Raw genomic sequence first — 19614 nt, forward strand, 5'->3', positions numbered from 1 at the left:
TATATGGTTTATGAATACCGCAATTAACAAGTTGAAATACGGCTAATTATGACAATTTCTTTTTCATTCACATTATATTTTTTAAAAGTTGTAAGAACAGTCCCATTTATTTGCGTGAGTTCGTTGCACGCTGCCATTCTCCTAGCTATCGGGCAAAAACTCATGTCGGATATGACTTCATTTTTCTAAATTAAAACAAAAATAATGCAATACATTGTTACTGTTTCAGAATATTCATTCATTGAGACACAATTTGGGAAAATTTCAAGAAAATTGAGAGACATGATTTTTTTTAAATGACGTCGAAAGTTGCCTTTTTTTCAGACATTTGAATTTTCCTGCGTAGAGTACATAGCACCATTTTGAAAAGTTTATTTTCTACAGCTATGAGAAGGGTACAAAATGTGCGCCTGCCCTCGGTAAACAAGGCAAAAAAATTGCGAGCTTGGATTTTGAGCCGATGGGTAAAAACAAAAAAATTTAAAAAGTGCAATTTTTGAACGACCTTGCTTTTCCGACTAATTTTTCGAAATATTTTCTGAAGAAATATAGTTACGAAGAGGTCAATTTCGCTGAATTTAGCAGAAAAGTTTGCAAATATTTCGTGTAGAGAATATGAATATTTAGAAAATTTTCCTTTTTGTTCTATGGGCCACAGTGATGCCAACCCTAGGGATTTATCCCTAGATCTAGGGGTTTTTTGTCTCTTTTAAAGATTTGGCGTCTTTTTGTGAAATCTAGGGATTTTTTAGAGTCTGTTGAAATGAAACGCTATGCAGCTTAGTGACTGGTGTTGCTGAGTAACCACGCGCTTTCAACAATAAGCGACTGCAAAGAATGTAATTTTTTGCTAATTTCTATTTTTCATTTCTAACTTTTCTTTGCTATTTCTATTTCTATCACAAGAGTTTCCCCTGTTGTCAGCGTTTATGAAAAACATTTTGTGCCTACCACACTCCAGCGCTGCGGTCGAACGTGTTTTCGCAAGTAAATCTGCTGAAAACAAAGCAAAGAAACATGTTGTCAACAGACGCGTTGTGCGGCTTGCTGCACGCAAAAAGAACCTTGACGGACAGCTCCTGCTACACCTTCCAGATCACTCCATCGCATTTGAAGCGGATGAAGAAAGAAATGTATAGTGATTAAGACTTCAAAGGGTTACGTGTCACGATGTCCAGCATTTTCGTCGTCCTGCAAGCCTCGGCCGGCTGCCTGGGTAATTTGCGCATACAGAGAAGAGACTGTTGCGAGAGCATTTCAAGAGGCGTTGCTGTGAAACCAGAGTCGTCTGCTCGAAGAAGCGAATTCACATCACTCCACAGAAAATGTAGAAAAAAAGAGCTGCAGTTGCTGCTAGTAAGCTGTATCTTACCTCTAATAAGATTCAGAGCAAACGAAGCGAAGAGCAAGCTGCGTTTAGACTAATAAAGGTGAATGCCAACTTGCGAAAATAAAAAAAAATGCAATCTGGGGATTTTGTCTACTATCTAGGGATTTTTGAGGGGTCATTCTAGGGATAAAGCGTTGCCTCAGGTTGGCATCACTGATGGGCCACCAAACTTGCCACACCGGGCACACTGAGAAGTGGCTTTGCCCAGTCGCGTCCTAATATATTTTTTTAGTTCGCCAACTATGGTGTTTCTCGCTAAGATATTGTCAGGTGCTTGGTGAGAATACAATATTCTATTCACCCTAAACGTTTCGTTCGAAACGAAAAATGGGCGTGACACCACCTTGGCTGTCCTTATCTGAACACACCCTACTGATAGTCACATATTGCACGCTTATTTTATTGAAATTTAATGCATGGCACCACACCTTCAATGAAAGTACTCCTCAGCTACGGATGCTCGCCCAAACCCCACCACACCCCCGCTCGACCATAGCAGTCATGGACTCAACGCAGTTAGCTTTCTTCATCTCTCTTCAACCAATGATTAAGCCACCGCCATTGCCCCAGTGGCGGCCACTCACCCACCTACACATAATCACCGACTCTCAACAAGCCTGCCGACATAACCTCCTGGGAGGAGTACCGGCCCCCGGTGAAGCTCAAGCTCCTGAAAGCCACTCCTGTCCTCCCTATAATCACCACCGTATGGACCCTGGGACGTGCCTCCTTCCTGGGAATAAAGCAGCACATGCTGCGGCCCGCGAGTTTCACTTCAGAGCGTTCCCTACAGGGCCGGCTGCTCTGCCTCTACGGCGGCCACTCTCCATCCTCTTCCCCCCCCCCCCCCCCCCTTCACCGACATCCTCGCTTGCCAAAGGTATGCCCCGCCTTACCCTGCCCTCTCCATCGAAGAATCCGAATCTGCCGCCGACTACAAACTGGAACATACTACGGTATAACTCCACCGTCCTCCCCCACATCTAAACTTCCAGCCAACACCACCCACGTCATCCTCCTGTGCCCTCAACACCCTGTTCCTCCTCCTTCCCCAAACCCCAAGCAGGGGGAATGCGCGTTGAGCAGCTTGGACTGATCCAGTGGGCCACACAATCAGCAGCGGTGCGAGACCTTCTGGACTGAGGAGGCCACCAACCTTTTTTTTTTCTTCTAATTTTTGCTCAATAAACGTTTCGCCGCCTCCTGAATAGCATCAAGATTTTATATTTTTCGGAATAATGTATACAATTACCGAAACACCGCAGCGAGGAACGGATTAATTCAGAGGACCTGCAGCTCTTCACTAACGTCTATGTACACGATGGTTTTAACATGTCCACCCATCAAACTTCCCCTGCCGTCAACCTAGTAAAGTTGTCTGCCGTGGCCGGGAAAACTCGTGGGCTAGAGAAACAGCACGATTGAGCGACCACTGCAGTTAAAACATTTACTCGTAGAGAGCACTCTTGCGTTGAAACGCGGCACTGAAGTTCAAGCATACCAACTCGTGCCCGAGACAGCCACGTGATGTCTCCAAGAATGTGGTCAACAAAGGTCATGGTGGCTCTTGCGTAAGAATGCGCGCTAATATTACGCCGATGTGACATGAACTGAAGACAGTGGAAGCTAAAGTATGTGCACTGCTTGACCCTGATGTTCACATCTCAATCCCCAAATGCTGTACACACTAGATGCTTCATCTGATCACCCGCTACGACAGGCACTCAAGCAAAGATAAAATTTCCTTCCGCGTCCAAGCGAGGGCCCGTTCGTGGAAACACAGGCCCTCCGTAGGCTCGAGACCACGAAGCTGGGCTGGCCTCGCTCGAAGACGCACAGGCCCGGGCCAGGGGGCTTCATGGGGCGGCAGGCTCAGTGCTGTGCCCGCGAGTGGCAAAAGCCTCCTCCCCTTCGTGCCCGGGTCCTGCTGCTCTTGGCGGGGAACAGCTGGATAAAATGCGCTCTGTGCGATTGCTCCTTGGGATGACGTCCAGATTCGTGTAATGAAGCCGGTTATGTGCCGACTTAAAAAGGGGGACCACACTCCCATCGAGCCGCCCTCTCTGTGAAGGCTGACTTCCAGGGCAACACCATCTTCACAGACACTGTACGGGACCGAAATGCCTTCGGGGAGTGGTTGCGGGCATTGGCAAACAACAGCACAGGCATTTCAGTATCGCCAAGAGCAACACATGAAGGCACTTGGACCACAGGTTCTAAATAAATGAAGGGAATATGAATGTCGAGCACTTTTTGTGAGAGGAAAAAGCTCCAGGGCATTCATAGAGGCTCTAAAGGAATTGACGAAGACCCCCAAAGCTGGCCCTTGGCACGAAGTGTGACATCCCCCATGGAACCTTCCACGAGCTCTACGGCATGATGGTGCGGGTGGGGTGGGTCCTGAGGTGGCGCTGTTAACCGAAAATCCCGCAACGCAACAAACAAGTTGGCAGTTTCACTCATCCCCCTCGACATAGTGCCTCAAGCTCTGCTACTTTTTGTCTAGACGAGGACTGCGAGAGACTAGAGGGGCTATGCAGACAAAACACAAGTTTGGTTCATTCGAAAGATTGCCTCGTTAGAATCATGCCGACACCATTCCTAACGTAAACTTCACTCAAATAGGCTATATAATTAGGAAAAAGGGGAATGGCCATGCATCCCACTAGCTCATTTCCCACAACAGAACCTATGATGTCATACCAGCCTGCTCTGCGGTTGGTGGAGGCCGGCAAAAGTAAATGCAATTAGGCAGAGCTTGCCGAATGAGCTATTTGCGCTTAAATTTAGGGCACATTCTTTTTATAGCAGCAAGAATGGTGGGATAAACAGTGTAAGTTACGAAAGCACACGTAAACATGAACTAATGATGTGCATGGCTGTTGGTACTGGGCGCACACTATGCTTGTTTTAGCTGCACAGCAGTGCGGCTCTTTGGGGTTGTCTCAGGCGACACTGGCCGATTGGCATAAGCGACGGCGTTTTGTGGGACCATGTTTGTCGAGTGAGCACCATGTTTTACGAAACGATTATTTTCTTCTTGAACAAAAACAAGCCAGCTACAAATATGGTCAAAAACAAAGCAAAGGCAGAAGACGACCCGTTGCGGTGTGGTGGCACCATCTAGGTTGACTATTTGTAAACACGTATCCGCTTCACACCAAGTTTAGCTTGAAGACCCGTAGTCCTTTTTTTTAAATGTGGGCCCTTAAGCCCATGAGCTGAATTAGATGTTAAAACTCAGCACTGCTGAGGCAATTGTACAAGAGCACCGACTGCACACCCATGTGCAGTACATGTATTTTTATTTTTTTTACACACAAAAATTTTTCACTGTTTAAGGGATAGTGGAATTTTTGTCAACTGAAATGATTAGACACGGGAAAGCACATCTCTCATTCATTTGGCCTGTGTTGCTCCAGACGCAACACTTGCGTCCCCAGCCTCAGGTACAACCTCAGAGATCCACTTCAGGTATGGTGGGTTGCCATGCTGAATCTGCAGATATTAACAAGAAGAACAAATGCAGAAAAAAAAAATTCTCGCTGCCGGTTGATTTCATTATGCAAGTTCAAAGAAGATTTTATTTGAGAAATGTTGCAGTCGTTGCTATCCGAGATGAACAGAAGCAGCCTACTCCAACAATTCTAACGATTTGTTCACTCCCCTAGCACAAAGTACAGCCTCAAAACTGTAACGTTATTTACGCTTCTTTGGCAGTTATTAGCCAGTCCAGACAACTAGAACACGGCCCCTACAAGAACAAACCAGTGACGCATACTGTGAGGGAGCAGCAGAGCTGTGATGGCATCCTTTGACAGTGCATGGCCTTCACTCCCAATGCAAAGAATGCTTTCACTCTTCGTTCGTTCAGAGTTGGCTCCTTACCGTCCCTAATTCTGTTGTGCATAGCAACCAAGCCCCATGAGTTCTCAGGATGATCTCACATTACATTTTGATGAGACCGCTAAAGGATAGAACCTCCTATGCGGCAAATCTTCAATGGTTTAAAAGCGCTGCACAAAAACAGGGACAAGAATACGGAGAGCCACACCATGCATCTGCCCGTATTGTTGTCCTCGTCTTTCTGCGGGGATTTTGCACCACTGAAAGCATGCGCCAACTCGCCCAAAGGATGGCTTTGTGAATCAAAGGCCTCAATGTCTGGAGCACCGGGTGGAGTGATGCGGGTCGGACTGTTCGGCCAAACAAAAAAATGCCAAAATCTCAGTTGGTGGCAGCTTTGTATTTGGTTGCTGCAATGATGCACGACTGCCTCGCCTGCGTAGTTTTAGTTTGATTGCGTGCATAATAAACAATGTGAAGGAAACTAGCTCTAAGCAACAGAATAAAAAGGGGCCGCATGCAATGAAGCTACACTGGTGCTAGAAGACAAGGCGCAGTAGATGGTTACGAACGAATTTGTCCCACTTTCAGGTTTTTAGCAAGCATTAAAATCTGTCATACATGGGTGTCTATCTGTGTCTAGCCTTCATTGAAAAAAAAAAAAAGGCCATTGTGGTCGAGAAGGAAGTTGTGCCATTGTGCTCAGCAGCACAGAACATGTACTTCAACTGCAGAACGAATGCTGAGGAACGGAATAGCCAACTTTGTGGCTGAAACCAACGTACAAGTGGTTTCAGTGTCCCTCCAAGCAGTTCTGACAATGTAGCTCGGACAATATGCAGTTTCATTTTCTGGCAGCTGGTTTCCCCTCCTCGTTAACACAAAACACTGAAATTTTGTGCTTCCAGTCACAACTGTATTTCTTACACACTACTGATAGGCCTCAACAGTTTTGTTGGGAACAATAAAAAAATAGATAGAAACAGCATGCAAATCCAATGAGCATACTGAGCTTATCACCAGCGGAAGAATACATTTTGAGAAAACAGCCAGCCAAAGTGAAGTACCAAGACTTTTTTTAGCATTTATAATTTTGCATCAGAAGGCTCACACCTTAGGGGAGACCCCATGGGGAGGACATTGTGGAAAGGAGAGGGAGTTTCCGTAGCGGTATTTTCTCTACTCGCTAACGGTGCCGAGTAGTGTATACAGCATACTAACCCGTCATATCAAAAGCTTTAGCGACGCTAGAGCTTTCTTTGTGGCCATATTTCTGTGTACGTCCTCCAAAGGTGCCTTCACCGCAAACCCAGGCTACCCTGCTATTCCGAGCCCTTCCTCCACTCGAGCCTCCAGCGGAGGAGAGCCCTGAAATCGACAAGCATTGGGGAATCCTCCCCTCAGCCCAGTGCAGGGAGCAAATGGAGTGGAGGAGGAGATGGCCTTAGTGCACTCAGGAGCTGCCTCGATTCAGATGTCGCACTGCGCACTGTTACTGCTCCAACGACCTGCTCCTACTTCCCTCCTGGCATCGCTGCTCGAGGCACACTTCTACAATTTCACTAACAAGGTAATCTTCGTCACTTCATCGCAAGCCCTAAATTTTCATTTTGAGGAGGCCGCTTTTATCACTCATGTTGCAACAAGTACACATTCACTGCGACTCACTCAGCATTTTAGTGGAATAGCACACAACACTTTTTGCTCCCATATAAAGGTACACTGATGCAGTGAGCAAAGGTAGCGCTCATATCTGTCCGCTCAGCAAAGTGACTGGTCAGCGCAGCAGAGTTATAAAAAATGTGGTGCGTTCCTTGAAAGGCCATGGCGTCATCCTAAGCTATATCTATGCTTTGTGTGCCCCGAAACTGTCCTCACAGATTCCTTTAAACTCACCACCAGGGGTAATTTCATGTGGCAAGTTGATGCTGTGCTTGGATAGCCCATTTACTAGAAAATGCTACCGTGACATACAATTAAGGGAAAAATTTTGACTTCCATTTAAGGGGGGGACATGGCTCTTAAAACTGTTTCTTTTAATTTTTAAGTGAACTCTGTGAAACTGGTCAGTCTTGCTGCTTTTCCCCCACTGATTTCAAATATGGCATTATTTTTTTAGTAGGTCAATTAGTTCCCGAGATAATTAAAGGTAATTAAACATTTTTGGAGGAACAATAGACAAAACTGTGTTGGTCCTAAAACTGTAATCTTTATACTTTCCAATACTATGAACCCTGGTGAGTGCAACAATCGAAGCAGTTTTTTGATGCATCGCTTGAAACTAATTCCACAGCTCATTAAACTTCAGTGTTTGAAATGGGCACTCAAAATGGTTCCTTGCCACTAGTTCCACCAAGGTTTAATGAGCTGTGAAATTAGTTCCAAGTGATGCATCAAAAAACTGATTGTCTTATTGCACTCACCAGGGTTCGTGGTGTAGGAAAATGTAAAGATTAGTAAGACCAACACAGTTTTGCCTATTGTTCCTGCAAAAATGGTTAATTACCTTTAATTATCTCGGGAACTAATTGACCAACTAAAAAAATAATGCCCTATTTGAGATCAGGGGAAGAAAAGCAGAGGACTGGCAAGTTTCACAGAGTTTACTTAAAAATTAAGTTTTTTTAACAGTGTCCCCCCTTAAACGCTCCAATAGACAAAACTTGGAGTGACTGGACAGCTGCTGTGCTTCACATGACATGATGCTGCCAAGTTTGAGATCCCCGTTGTTGAATGTCAATCTTTCGGCATTTGTCTAGAAAATAAAAAGAAACCTGACTTCCACTTCCTCTCCCCCCTTATTCACCAGTTGCCAGCTGCTTCTTCGCAACAAATTTAGCTTGAATTCATTTATAGCTTCATCAAAGAACGAGTTTTGCCTTTATGCTGCACTGTACTTCCCGTGGGGCGGAACAGTTGTACCCGAGCCCCTGAATGTGCCAGGGCCAGCCATCTCACAAAGACGGCATCGTCCACTCCTACTTTGGACAGACACACACAAGAGGGGCACAGTGGATATTGGGGATGCGAACAGCACTGCTTATCCCACTAACTGCTCATCGCTGCTTGCTGCCCCTTCCGAGGCGGGAAGGGGCATTGCCATTGGCTGCTTCACATTTTTCAAGAGCTTGCAGCACTGCTGCCTCGATGAAGGAAATCACGGAGGGCCCACTCACCGGGGTGGAGATGACCTCGCACACTTCGTACGGGTGGTGCTCACTGGGAAAAGAAAGATGGTGCACTCAGTTTGTTCAAACACTCGGTGCATGCAGAAATGTATTCATTGCCAGAAACAAAGGATGCCAATCCTTCAGAGATCATCACACGCACACACACAGACAGAAACACAAAAATCAATTACTGGCTACCTGCTTACCGCTAATGACAGGGTACAGCCCAACCTACATATGGCATTTGCAGTTTAATTTTTGGGCTACAGATGCAAGCAATACATTATTTATGCCATTATAATGGCACAATGTCTGCGTCCCACTGTGCCTGTTAGCACTATTCTTCGCGGCCACAGCTTCTCAGGTTCAACTCGTCAGCACACGGACTTCTGGTGCGACTACAAGCTGAGCTTGACCACTGAAGCCAGGGTTTTTTTGCCAACGCCAAAGTTGCGTTTGGCTGCCTGTTTCTCATGCTGCTTGACCTATGAAACAACTCGCAGCTTTAAGCACAAAACCATACGCAGTTCACTCTTTTTTCCCCCATTGCAAGCAGTCAATGCTGTGCAGTCATGGAAAAGATACCAAGTTATTCTGTGCGTGAGATTCCAAGTTATGCAGAAAAGCATTCCAAACAGAGTAACCTGAGTAGAGTACTCATAAACAAGCCCGCCCTTCACTTTATTAGTAAGGGTGTGCAACAGCTGAATAGTAACTTTTGAATCGAATATCGAATATCAATTTTTTTTACAGGCCTCGATTTTTCAGTTTTTTTGTTTTTGTGCAAAAGGAGAAGCTACTTCGCATGTTCAGGAGACACAACGTTCTTTTTCAACCCGGAGAACGCACTTTTCAACTTGCACTCCAGGAATCAGGGGCAGGAGAGAAAGAAAAAAAAAACGGCCTGCACTGGAGTTGCTGTACTGCAATCACACGCAACGACTATACAGCACCTCGAAACTCAGAATCAGGTACTTTTCAGGCACCAACAATCACGGACCACGATGAGGCACTCCTTCGAGAGCACATGGGCAGCGTGAAGCGTGAATAACTCGCAACTTTCACGAACAGTGGCGCCGCCGCACGGTGGCCGCCGGAACCAGTGGAAAGATTATACGCCGCTGCGTCGGCTGCAAACGCTGCACCCAAACATCGGTTTTTCTCTCTGCACGTGCTTATGTTTAGTGGAGTGTGGCTTCGGGCTAGTTGTTGTCGGTGGTCCGCGGTCTTGCATCGCGAAAAAAGCAGAAAAACAGGCGAGAGATGCAAGAACACAAGCAGCACAAACGTTGCGCGTGCGGTCAGTCCATGATAGTAAAAGTGCTGCATACCACAGTGCGCAAACCCTCGCTCGTTTCCCACTGATGTTCGCCTCAAGAAGGAACGGAATCTTATAAGATTCGAATTGGGAAGCCCATCACGCACACATAAAAAAAGGCCACGGTACGTTGGCAGGCGTTGAGGCATCGCATCGATCTCGCCACGAAGGCAGGCGCTGTGAAAGTGCCGTATTCGTGTGATGAAAGTGTATCGTAATGTTACAATTATAATTATCGCACGCTGAAAGCAAACCGCAAGCTGCGGTCGTCTCGTCAATCCTACCATGAAGGGAGGCACCGTGCAATGTTGCTGCAGTCGCCGCGCACTGACATTGTTGCGTGGGCCACGTCGCAAAGGCAGGCGCCATGAGACGGCGCCGTAGTCGTCACGCGTTCTAAGGACATCGCAAAGTTACCGTAGTAGTCGCAAGCTGCAGTCGTAACGTCGAACCCGTCACGAGTAGGCGCGAACTGCCGTAGTCACGCCGATTCTGCCACGAAGGCAGGCACTGAGAAAAGCACCACAACTTCACAACGCCTGCCTTTGTGGCGGGGTCGATGCGAGGTAGAGACACGATGCGATGCGCTGAAGCAGTCTGGGCGGCACACTCCGCGGAATTTCTTGGCGCCAAACCACTGCACCAACACGTAGATAAAACGTAGCCGCAACCAGAAAAAGTGGGCCTCCAAATAATAAATAACAACGCAACGAAGCAGCGACATTTTGAGGAGTGTGACAAAAAAGCAGGCAGCAGCACTCAGTTGTGGTAAGGGGAAAAAATCGCGACGCAAGCCAGGCCACTGCCAACTTTCAGTCAATGACATACAGTATGTAGCATCCCGCGTCACAAACTTTTCGCCTTCTACAGGGCAGCGTTTCCTTTCATCCGTCATATTGGTGTTAGCGGTGTGTCACTACGGTGAAGCGCTGGCACACCACTCTGAGCCCACCTAGCATACAGCGCATACACTCCGTTCAGCCTTATAATCTCTCAGGCGGCCATATTGGATTTTTCGTGGCGCCACCTATAGCCACTGAAAGTTGCGAATATGTAGCGGAAGGAAAGCTCACAGCACAGTTGCCGTGGGCAAGCCTGTGCAATACACTGTGGTCTAAAAAACAAGTAAATAGGCAGTAACCATGCACAAACTGCATTAAAAACAGCCAGAACAGCTTTTCATTTTAAATTAACGAAAGCGCCGTCAAAACGGCGGCTTTCTTTACCGGAAGCTGCTCTAGCATGTAAACATCCAGTTGCAGAATTCAAAATGGCGCCCACTGTTGACAGCGACGGCTCGAAAAAAAATGGCAGCATCTCCACTCCGTGGATGATGGCGAGGGTGCGGAGTATGGGAACTCGAAATGCCATCCAAGTTGCGCCCCGAGTGACATCCGGTTTGCGCCCCAACCGTCATTCGATTTGAGCCGTCAGTTGCACCTTGATTATTCCCCAAACGAAACTGCAACTCACGGCTAAAATCGAATTTCGCTTGATTTTCGCTTGATGGTGGTGTGCGCACGGATGGACGCGGACGGACATTGGGAGGTCCTAAGGTACTCCGCACCATTACAGGCGAGGAAGTAGCCCAACGGGTAAGACCACTGACACTAACTCTGTCTGGTCTACCAGACACAGGCTCGAATCTTGCCGCTGCCTGTGCAAATTTTTGCGATAGTAAATGCTATGCGCGCGCACACGGACAGACATTGTGCGGTCCTAAGGTGCTCCGCACCTAAAAATCTTATTGACGCAATCGCAGATTACTGTATAAATCGGAATATAGGCCAAGCCGGATTATAGGTTGACCCCCTTACCTTGCAGCCGAAAAATGAGAAAAAAAGTTAGCTACACAACATCGTTTTATTGAAGCTGTAAGCATTTGTTTTGTTTAAGGTTGTTCATTAGAGTCGTCTTGTGTATTGCCGAACAACCGTTTCTGTATGGCTGTCTCCCATACAGCAATTCATACTCGGTGCAGTCCGGAAAACTGCTTATGGAGCACTTCTTAAAGGAGCCATGAAGAGAAAACACAAGTTTGGTTCATTTGAAAGATTGCCTCGTTAGAATCATAACGACACCACTTATAACGCAAACTTCGCTCAAATAAGCTACATAATTAGGAAAAAAGGAAATGACCATGCGACCCACCAGCTCATTTTCCGCAACAGAACCTATGATGTCACTCGAGAATGCTCTGCGATTGGCGGAGGCCGGCAAAAGCAAACGCATGTTAGGCAGGGCTTACAGTTTGCATAGTGAGCTATATGCCCGTTAAACATACTGCACATTCCTCTTATGACACTAAGAACGGTGGAGTAAACGGTTGAAGTTCCGAATAAACACGGAAGCGTGTACGCCAATGCGTACGAAACTACCGACGGCCGAGCTCGACATCTCGCCGTCGCGCAGACGAATTTTCGGGTTCGAGGCTCTTGGGGGCCAACGAACCGTTCCAGCACGTACAGCCGCGACCTTGCTTGGTATCTTAATCCCTTGACAGGAGGTTGGCCGTCATATCGCAAACCAGCAAAGGTAAAAATAGAAACGAGGGGAGTAAGGAACAGCAAGAAGCGACGAGATAGTGCCAGTCGTCGCAGAAGTTTCGAATGGTGCTGGCTTGCTGCTGTCGTTACGAGCTCGTTTCCAGTTTACAACCACTGAAAACTTCAGTTTGTTCGAGTACTTTACAATGAAATTTCGTTGCTGCGTTTTGAAATGCCCATGTAGTACGGGCAAATCGTCAAGGGAGTGCGACATCCCTGCCGGTGAAGAGATCTCCTTTCATGTGCTGCCCAAGGACGAACCTCGGCGAAGCAAGTGCCTACGTTTTGTGAACTTTGCAAATGGAGGAGAAAGGGAGCTAAAGGAAGTGCGAGTGTGCTCGCTTCATTTCCGACGAAGTGATTACGCAGGGACCCTTACGTTAGCTCACTCCTGGGACATGCTGGCGCTCGTCGCTGACTTCGTCAAATCGCCGTCAAAGCGCTCTGAGCTTGGAAAAAAAAAATACCGTACACACTGCTCATTGACGCTCGTATCTTTCTGGTCGGAGCAGAGAGCTCGCGCGAACGGCTTTCCATACACGACACCGGCCAACTGGCATAAGCGATACTGCTACTGAAATTGAACTATTATTAACCGTAATAAAAATACGGCACATACGTACCAGTCTGTATTCGTCCGTCGCGACGGGGCTGACGAGGCAGCGGTGCCGACGGAAGGGCGTTTGTCTGTTGTGGCTATCGCAGAATGGTCACTTTCCCGTCCACCGCGTATCCCACAACTCCTGCCGCTCGTGCACTTAGAAACATGGAGCGTTCAAGTGGTGTGAGGTTGTTAAATGCAAGCCCGAGCTCCTCGGCGAGAGTTTTGATCTCCGTATCAGGCGATTCCATGACCAGGGTTGCGGGTGCACTAGGTTTCACTAGTATTTTTAAAATGGCCGCCGTCTCGGTTTCGGCACAATTTCCGGTTCCTGTCTGACTCCCGCGTGTGGGTGCTATATGGAGTCGACATACTAAGCATCTGTTTCATGGACCGGCTCATATGACGCTATTGTTCACGTCACGAAATGTGCAATTTTAGGGGGAGATTTAAAATTTTGGCTTAAATTGCCTTATTTCTCAGTGAATAAAGTATCATTTGCTTCCGGGAAAGCGCTTGGGGTACTATGAAACACCTAATCTTTCGAATAAAACAAACTTTTGTTTTCTCTTCATGGCTCCTTTAAACACTCCCAAAAACACGTCATGGGACACCCATGTGTCGAACATCATGAGAGCCGGTCTGGGCAGGCAGCCAGGCATCTTCGGGTGGGCGCAAAGAAAAGTCGCCACCTTGTCTGCACAGCGCGTCACCCACGAAGCGAGGACTTCCGAGAGTTGCATACCGAGAGCATCCCCTTCAGCTTACACCAGTAGAGTTAACTCTGTTCGGTGACACTGAATTGCCAGTAGTCTGATGTGTTGCCGTTGGTTTGGCCATACTATACGATGTCTCTTTTAAATGCTGTAATTAAATGGCACCAACTGGCTGACCGTATCTGGAGCGAGAAGACGTTATCACGCTCACTGACAGTGAGAAAGGCAAAGATGGTGGTGCATCGCATTGATGCCAGTGGCGATGGTGCCTTCGTGGTTTCAACCGGTTCCATGGGCTGCCTAGTTGCCAGATGAGAAATAATATTACGCCAATGGCCGGTACGTAGGTTGAAGGGTGACTTTTTGGCAAATATTTTGGTAAAAAATCTCAACCGATATTCGAACTTAAACGGTACTCCATGCAGCGGGATAAAATTTATCGCATCTGCAAGGCGCGCTTGTCGAAAGCGCGATTTGGATGAAACCTGCCGAGCAGATGGTGTAGCAGCAGTGCTTTAGTGTGTGCCGATGTCTCTCGCTTTTGCGAAGCCAGGGCCCGTTTGCCCGAAAGTGATGTGTGGGAATAAGTTCTCGACTACGACTTTATCGCTGTGTAGGTAATCAGTCGTTTTCCCGAAACTGATACAAACGCTCGGTTAAGGTAGCATTCCCGTCGGGTTTTCTGGCAACTGGCTTATTTGCCGTGGCCGACTTCGACTTATTGGCGTCTTATCGGTAAGCGGGAACTTAATTGCGAACTTATGCGTACGGGCAAACGGGCCCATGGAACGTTGGGAAACTACACTCGACTATTCCAAAAATCAGATAGCAGATACGTAATTGATTCGCGGATCGAATTATTCGCCGAGGCACTATTCGATTACTGGTATTAGCTATTAGCACTAGTACTGGTATTAGCTATTAGCACTAGTAAAAGTTCCATTATGCACAAGTTATGCAGCAAACTTTCAAGTAATTCTCAGTAATAATGAATGCTTGCATCACTGTAAAGTTATTGTGTGGGAGTCTAGAACCAGGTGTCCACTAAATTACTTTTTTTCCAGTTCCCTAACTTGACGTTTTTCTAGACCAGGGGTTCTCAGGCATGTTGGTACCAGGGAACCCTGCTAAGCTCCCTTTTAAGTGCCAAGGAACCCCCCCACCATTTTTCATTCTGTTGACGATACATTCACGTGCAATAAGTTCAAAAGGAAGCAAGCTTGCCTGCTTTTAAGTTCACTGCATGTGAATGTCAACTTTACGCGAGCGCGTACGCAAGCAGCACCTATCTCCAAACAGGAGAAATGCGCATGGGAGTGCTATGTGGCCAAGATTCAAGTGCAGTAGTTGAACCACGCGGCCTCTTTTCGGAGTCTGGCTGGCTACAAGCTGCTGGCGGGATTTATTGCGCAGCTCGTGCCTTTGCGTTGTGCACTGTGATGCGCTGACTGACACTCGGGCATGAGTAATGGCGGTTCCGTAGATCGATCGCACCTCGGGTTCTCCATATAAGTTACTTGGCGCGTGCGGAACGAGGGAAAATACATCAGTGTCTCGCAGAACCCCGAGGAGGGGCCTGTGGAACCCCTAGGTTCCGCGGAACCCACTTTGAGAAACCATGTTCTCGACCTTGAAGGTAAATTTTCTTGACCAGGGCACTATAATGCATTTTAATATAGGTAGAACCTATTTCAGAGAGAACTGAGGCTATTTATATTACGCAACAGGATAAGTATATGTCAAAAAACAAACTGCGCGCACATTACTGGGGACCAGAACACATGAAGACAGCACAAGCTGCGCTTGTGCCGTTAACTTGTGCACAGTTTGTTTTTTGAGATGCATCCTTACCAACTCGCCCAACTTTCAACCCTTTTACATAAACATATGTACTACAAGAAAAACATTCTTTTTCGTGCTTGAGAGTCTAGTTTTTTTTGTTTTTTCAGTCTTAAGTTGTGCTTTACTTAGTAATTTAACTTCCTTTTTTAAAATTAACTAGGAAAAGAGTGGCCACTACTACTTCTTTTCTTTACGGGATACCAACAGTCTGTTGTTTTTTTAATTTCTCCCAAGTTTCGAACTTCAGCTAAAACACAAGTTGCCTGCTACTGGGGACGACTACATGATGCTACAAGAGCTTGAGACAGAACTGATGGAAAGGAACCCCAGCTATTGAGGGCATCGCTGTTCTTTATGTTTGTGTTGAGTTGTAAAAGAAGTGATGCTCCAATATGTTCCAAATGAGCCACCATAGCACAAGTTAAAACTGAGGGGGCAGTTTATTGCAGCATCGTTTGAATGCGTTCAAACAATGTGCTTTCATGTTTAGCAATCAAACGAGGCTTCTTTGCACGGCGTTGTTGTCACGCTAGAAAGCCAACACGAAGGCAGCCCTTTTAAAGCACTAGCAAATGACGTTCAAACAATGCCCAAAATACTCTCCCCGCGGGCACCTTTGAAACAGCAAGTGCACTCGGCCCGTGTTCCAGCTCAACAAGGAAACTAGTTCGTTTCTGCTCGTTCGCAACAGGTGGAGAGATTGCAGTGGACGCGACGCATGCATTTTAGGGCACAAACTGCGCACTCCATGTCCCGCAACTTCACTCCGAAGTTGCGTCATACCGCGCTGCTACAGACAGTGCAAGCAGGGGCACAAAGCAGGGCTACATGGCCTCAGGTTGTGCGGCGCATTGAGGCACTATTTGGGAGCAGTTTCTGCGCATGTTGTAGTAGTCTCGATTTCACTTACCGAACAAATGTAGTCATTTCGTCCAACCGTGACGTTCTTGACTTGATCACCTAAAACAGAAAAGTAGCCACGCAGATTCAGTAGGGTACATAATTATATTTGTGACTGCCACAATGGCATAAAAATTTCCCGCATGTGGCTTTGTGAAGCCTTCAGAGCGAGCAAAAGTGAAAGCAATGTGCGCAAGTTGGTTGCTGGAGCAGTGGAAAATATTAAAACTGCGCGTCCGCTTCTTTTGTCTCGCCTCTGCCGTGCTGTTTTAATGTTTCACTGCTTGTACAGTACAATCCCGTTTAACAAAGTAGTATCGGGGCAGTAAATTAGTTCATTATATATATTATTCGTTGTAACAGTAGAGCTCAAAATAGGCTCCAGCAAATTGGCAATGTGGCTTGTGCAAAAATACTAGACACAACAATGCATCACTCTGGGCCGGCAAAATCAGCGTGTTTTTGCGCCTGCTTTTTTTCTTCAGCGCTGAACAACTGGTGCCGCCTGTTGTCGCCACAGTTTCCCTGTTCTGGTCATGTGCAGGTGGCGCAATGTGGTTTTGCGCTGGATGACCAAAATTTCCGCAACTTCCTCGAACGATTAAAAAAGAATGGTTGTGTTATCCTTCAGATATTTTATTTTGCTTTTTTTAATGTTAGCGTTCGAGCTTTGACCCTTGTGCGAATCAAGTATTTCTTGGTTACAGCCAACATCGCATGCGGCTCTGACGGTTCCAGTTTAAAAGAATTAAAAGAATAAGTGCCACTGAAATGAAGTGTGACCAACCAAAGTTTGTATTTAGTCACTATAGCCGATAATTCGCTACATCGGAATTCATCAGCTGCATCAGCTGTATACTGACACTGAAAATGCCTTTATGGGAAATGGTTGGGAAATATTTTTCAATAAACTTTTGCATAAGTGTGCGAATATTAGAATTTATGACTAATACAACAACTACAAATTGGCTCTGCCACACAGCACGTTCATTTCACTGCGCTAGCAGTCATAGTGTCATTTCGCAAAAACCCCGTGTCATCGTCTTTGTTTGAAGCCTCGGCGAAAATGGACAGGAGGCTAGAGGCTGTGGGTGAGGTGGGTCCTGTTAATCAGCGCCACTGTGTTGCACAACCGGGACCGCACTGGTAACGATTCACCGCATGGCATGCCTCCTCGGGTCGGCCATTCGGCACCGGTGGTGGCTGGCAGTTGCTTCATTCTCGCCCCCCAAGTGTGGGGCACGAAATAAGCAAATCCATAGCCAGCATTCGCACAGTGCCTGTCGAACTTGAAAAAAAAGGTTTGTACTGTATGTACTGTTTGTGCTTTCAGCTTGGCTGACAGCAGGTTCTGTGTCCCAGATATGGAGGTGGCAGATACCGTCAGTACACAATATCCGATGGTTGTGGTGGGTTCGAACAACCTTGCATTGCAGAAATTTTCAACAGTTTCTTCAGTGGACAACATTGTGACACATCAGCAATGCGTGGTTCTGTGCTGGCCCTCTCAAGTGGCACCTCACAAACTAAAACCAAACAGCAAAGCAAAAAGAAACAAAAAATTGGGGAAGGCAATTATTTTCTAGTGCAGCACAAAGGTAGCTCTACACACCCACTCCCTCCCTTCACTTCTCTTCACGCCAATCTGAGCTTGTAAAGCTCGTGGAAGATGAGTGGAAAGTTGATCCCCAAGCGTTGGCTTCTCGGTATATACGGTGGTATGTTTCTCAACATGGTGGCGCTTTTGTTTGCAGGCAAAATCCTGCTGCGAAGTCACATTGGCCAAGTGGCAGGAAGCTGGCACTAGGCATTGCCATGCCTAATGCATTAGGCATGATAGCTTTTACAGAAGCAGTCAATTGAGGCTACTTCAATTTGGACCTAAGCTTGTGGGCCATCAGTGGGCGATGAGAGGATACCAAACTTTCTGGAATATGTATTAAAAAAAAAAAGAAGAATTCAAATATTTGATGTTTTAAATTATTCATAAATGCAAATATTAAGAACTCGAACTTTGAATAAATTATTCCCGCTGTCATTACATTCGAATTCGAAACGTAATATATTCATGCATCCCTATATATCGTCAGTAATGTTCGATATTTTGAAGTGTGCCAGTATTCCGAACCTCCACTAACTTCGCAAGAGTGTTATCTATTCAATGCAATTTGCAGCAATCAGTTACTGTGTGAAATATTCAAATTTGTTGTATGTTCACAATTCTCGAATACAGTGTGGACCACTTATAATGTATGTCGTGGGAGCCGTGAAAATCCACACTATAAACAGTACTGCACTATAAGCAACACATGCGTGAATCGAACCATACTGCAAACTATCTTTCAATCACTCTTTGCTCACTATCACTTAAATGTTCATCACCACTTAAAAACAAAGGTACGGTCTTTATTTGCCTCAACCACTGCTGCGTCGTCTTACCGCTACTCCAACTTATACTTAGTGTTTATGCTCGTAGTGTGTTCCCATTCGCGCCGTACTTGGGCAGTTGCTTGCCAGCATAATGTACAGGCAGTGGAATGGCTCAGCTCCACATCTCCCGATGTTTGAAAAGGAAAAAGGTGGTTCCTTGTCTGCACATGGTTCCAACTGCCACAGGGCGCTCGCCATCTTCAGAGGTGTGCCAAGAGCCAGGGCAGTACTGGTTATCGCGCCAGTGCAAACAGAACACACCAACTCAAGGGGGCCTATTCTTTCATTTTCTGCGTCCAAGTTAGAGGAGAGAAGGGAGTGCATCAGATGGCTGAATCCATCTCTCTCTTTTTTTGCGGCCCTAAAACGATGCCCCAGCTGCACCGATCAATCAGCGGACTGAACAAAAAACCACACTATAAACAGTATTGTGCTCTGGGCAACCGCATTATTGATTTGATTGTAGGGTTTAACGCGCCGACGCAACGCAGGCGATGAGGCGCACCGTAGTGGAGGGCTCCGGATTAATTTTGACCACCTGGGGATCTTTAACGTGTGCCGAAATCTCGTACACACAGGAGTTTTTACTTTTTGCCTAAGTGGCTGCCGTGGTCGGGAATTGAACCCACGTCCTCGTGCTCAGCAGCACAATGCCTTAGCCACTAAGCCACCGTGGCAGGTCGGGCAAGCGCATTATAAGCGGTACGCTTATGCATTGAGCTCTATGGGAGGCCTGGCGGTGGCCAGGAAAACCTTCATTACATCCTGTCCAGCACCATAAGTGGTTACGTTATAAATAGTCTACACTGCAAAGAAATAAATGTTGGCTCTGTTTCCCTACCTACCCATGCATTT

The 19614-nt window shown here is 46.6% G+C and overlaps 1 protein-coding gene across 2 annotated transcripts in view; it reads right to left on the reverse strand.

Moving 5' to 3' along the window:
* Positions 1-4648: 4648 nt before the first annotated feature.
* Positions 4649-19614, reverse strand: part of LOC144178346 (protein CutA homolog) — a 52815-nt gene continuing 37849 nt past the window's right edge. For both annotated transcript variants that reach the window (XM_077706125.1, XM_077706134.1), the window contains exons 5-7: positions 16340-16389; positions 8413-8455; positions 4649-4888 (exon numbers count right to left, since the gene is read on the reverse strand). In XM_077706125.1, coding sequence (XP_077562251.1) covers positions 4790-4888; positions 8413-8455; positions 16340-16389 — 192 coding nt within the window. In that variant the 3' untranslated portion in view covers positions 4649-4789. The remainder of the gene's footprint in view (positions 4889-8412; positions 8456-16339; positions 16390-19614) is intronic.

This window comes from Haemaphysalis longicornis, unplaced genomic scaffold (assembly GCF_048455015.1).
Source record: "Haemaphysalis longicornis isolate Haplotype H1 unplaced genomic scaffold, Haemaphysalis longicornis Haplotype H1 scaffold_1, whole genome shotgun sequence".
NCBI lineage: Eukaryota > Metazoa > Arthropoda > Arachnida > Ixodida > Ixodidae > Haemaphysalis > Haemaphysalis longicornis.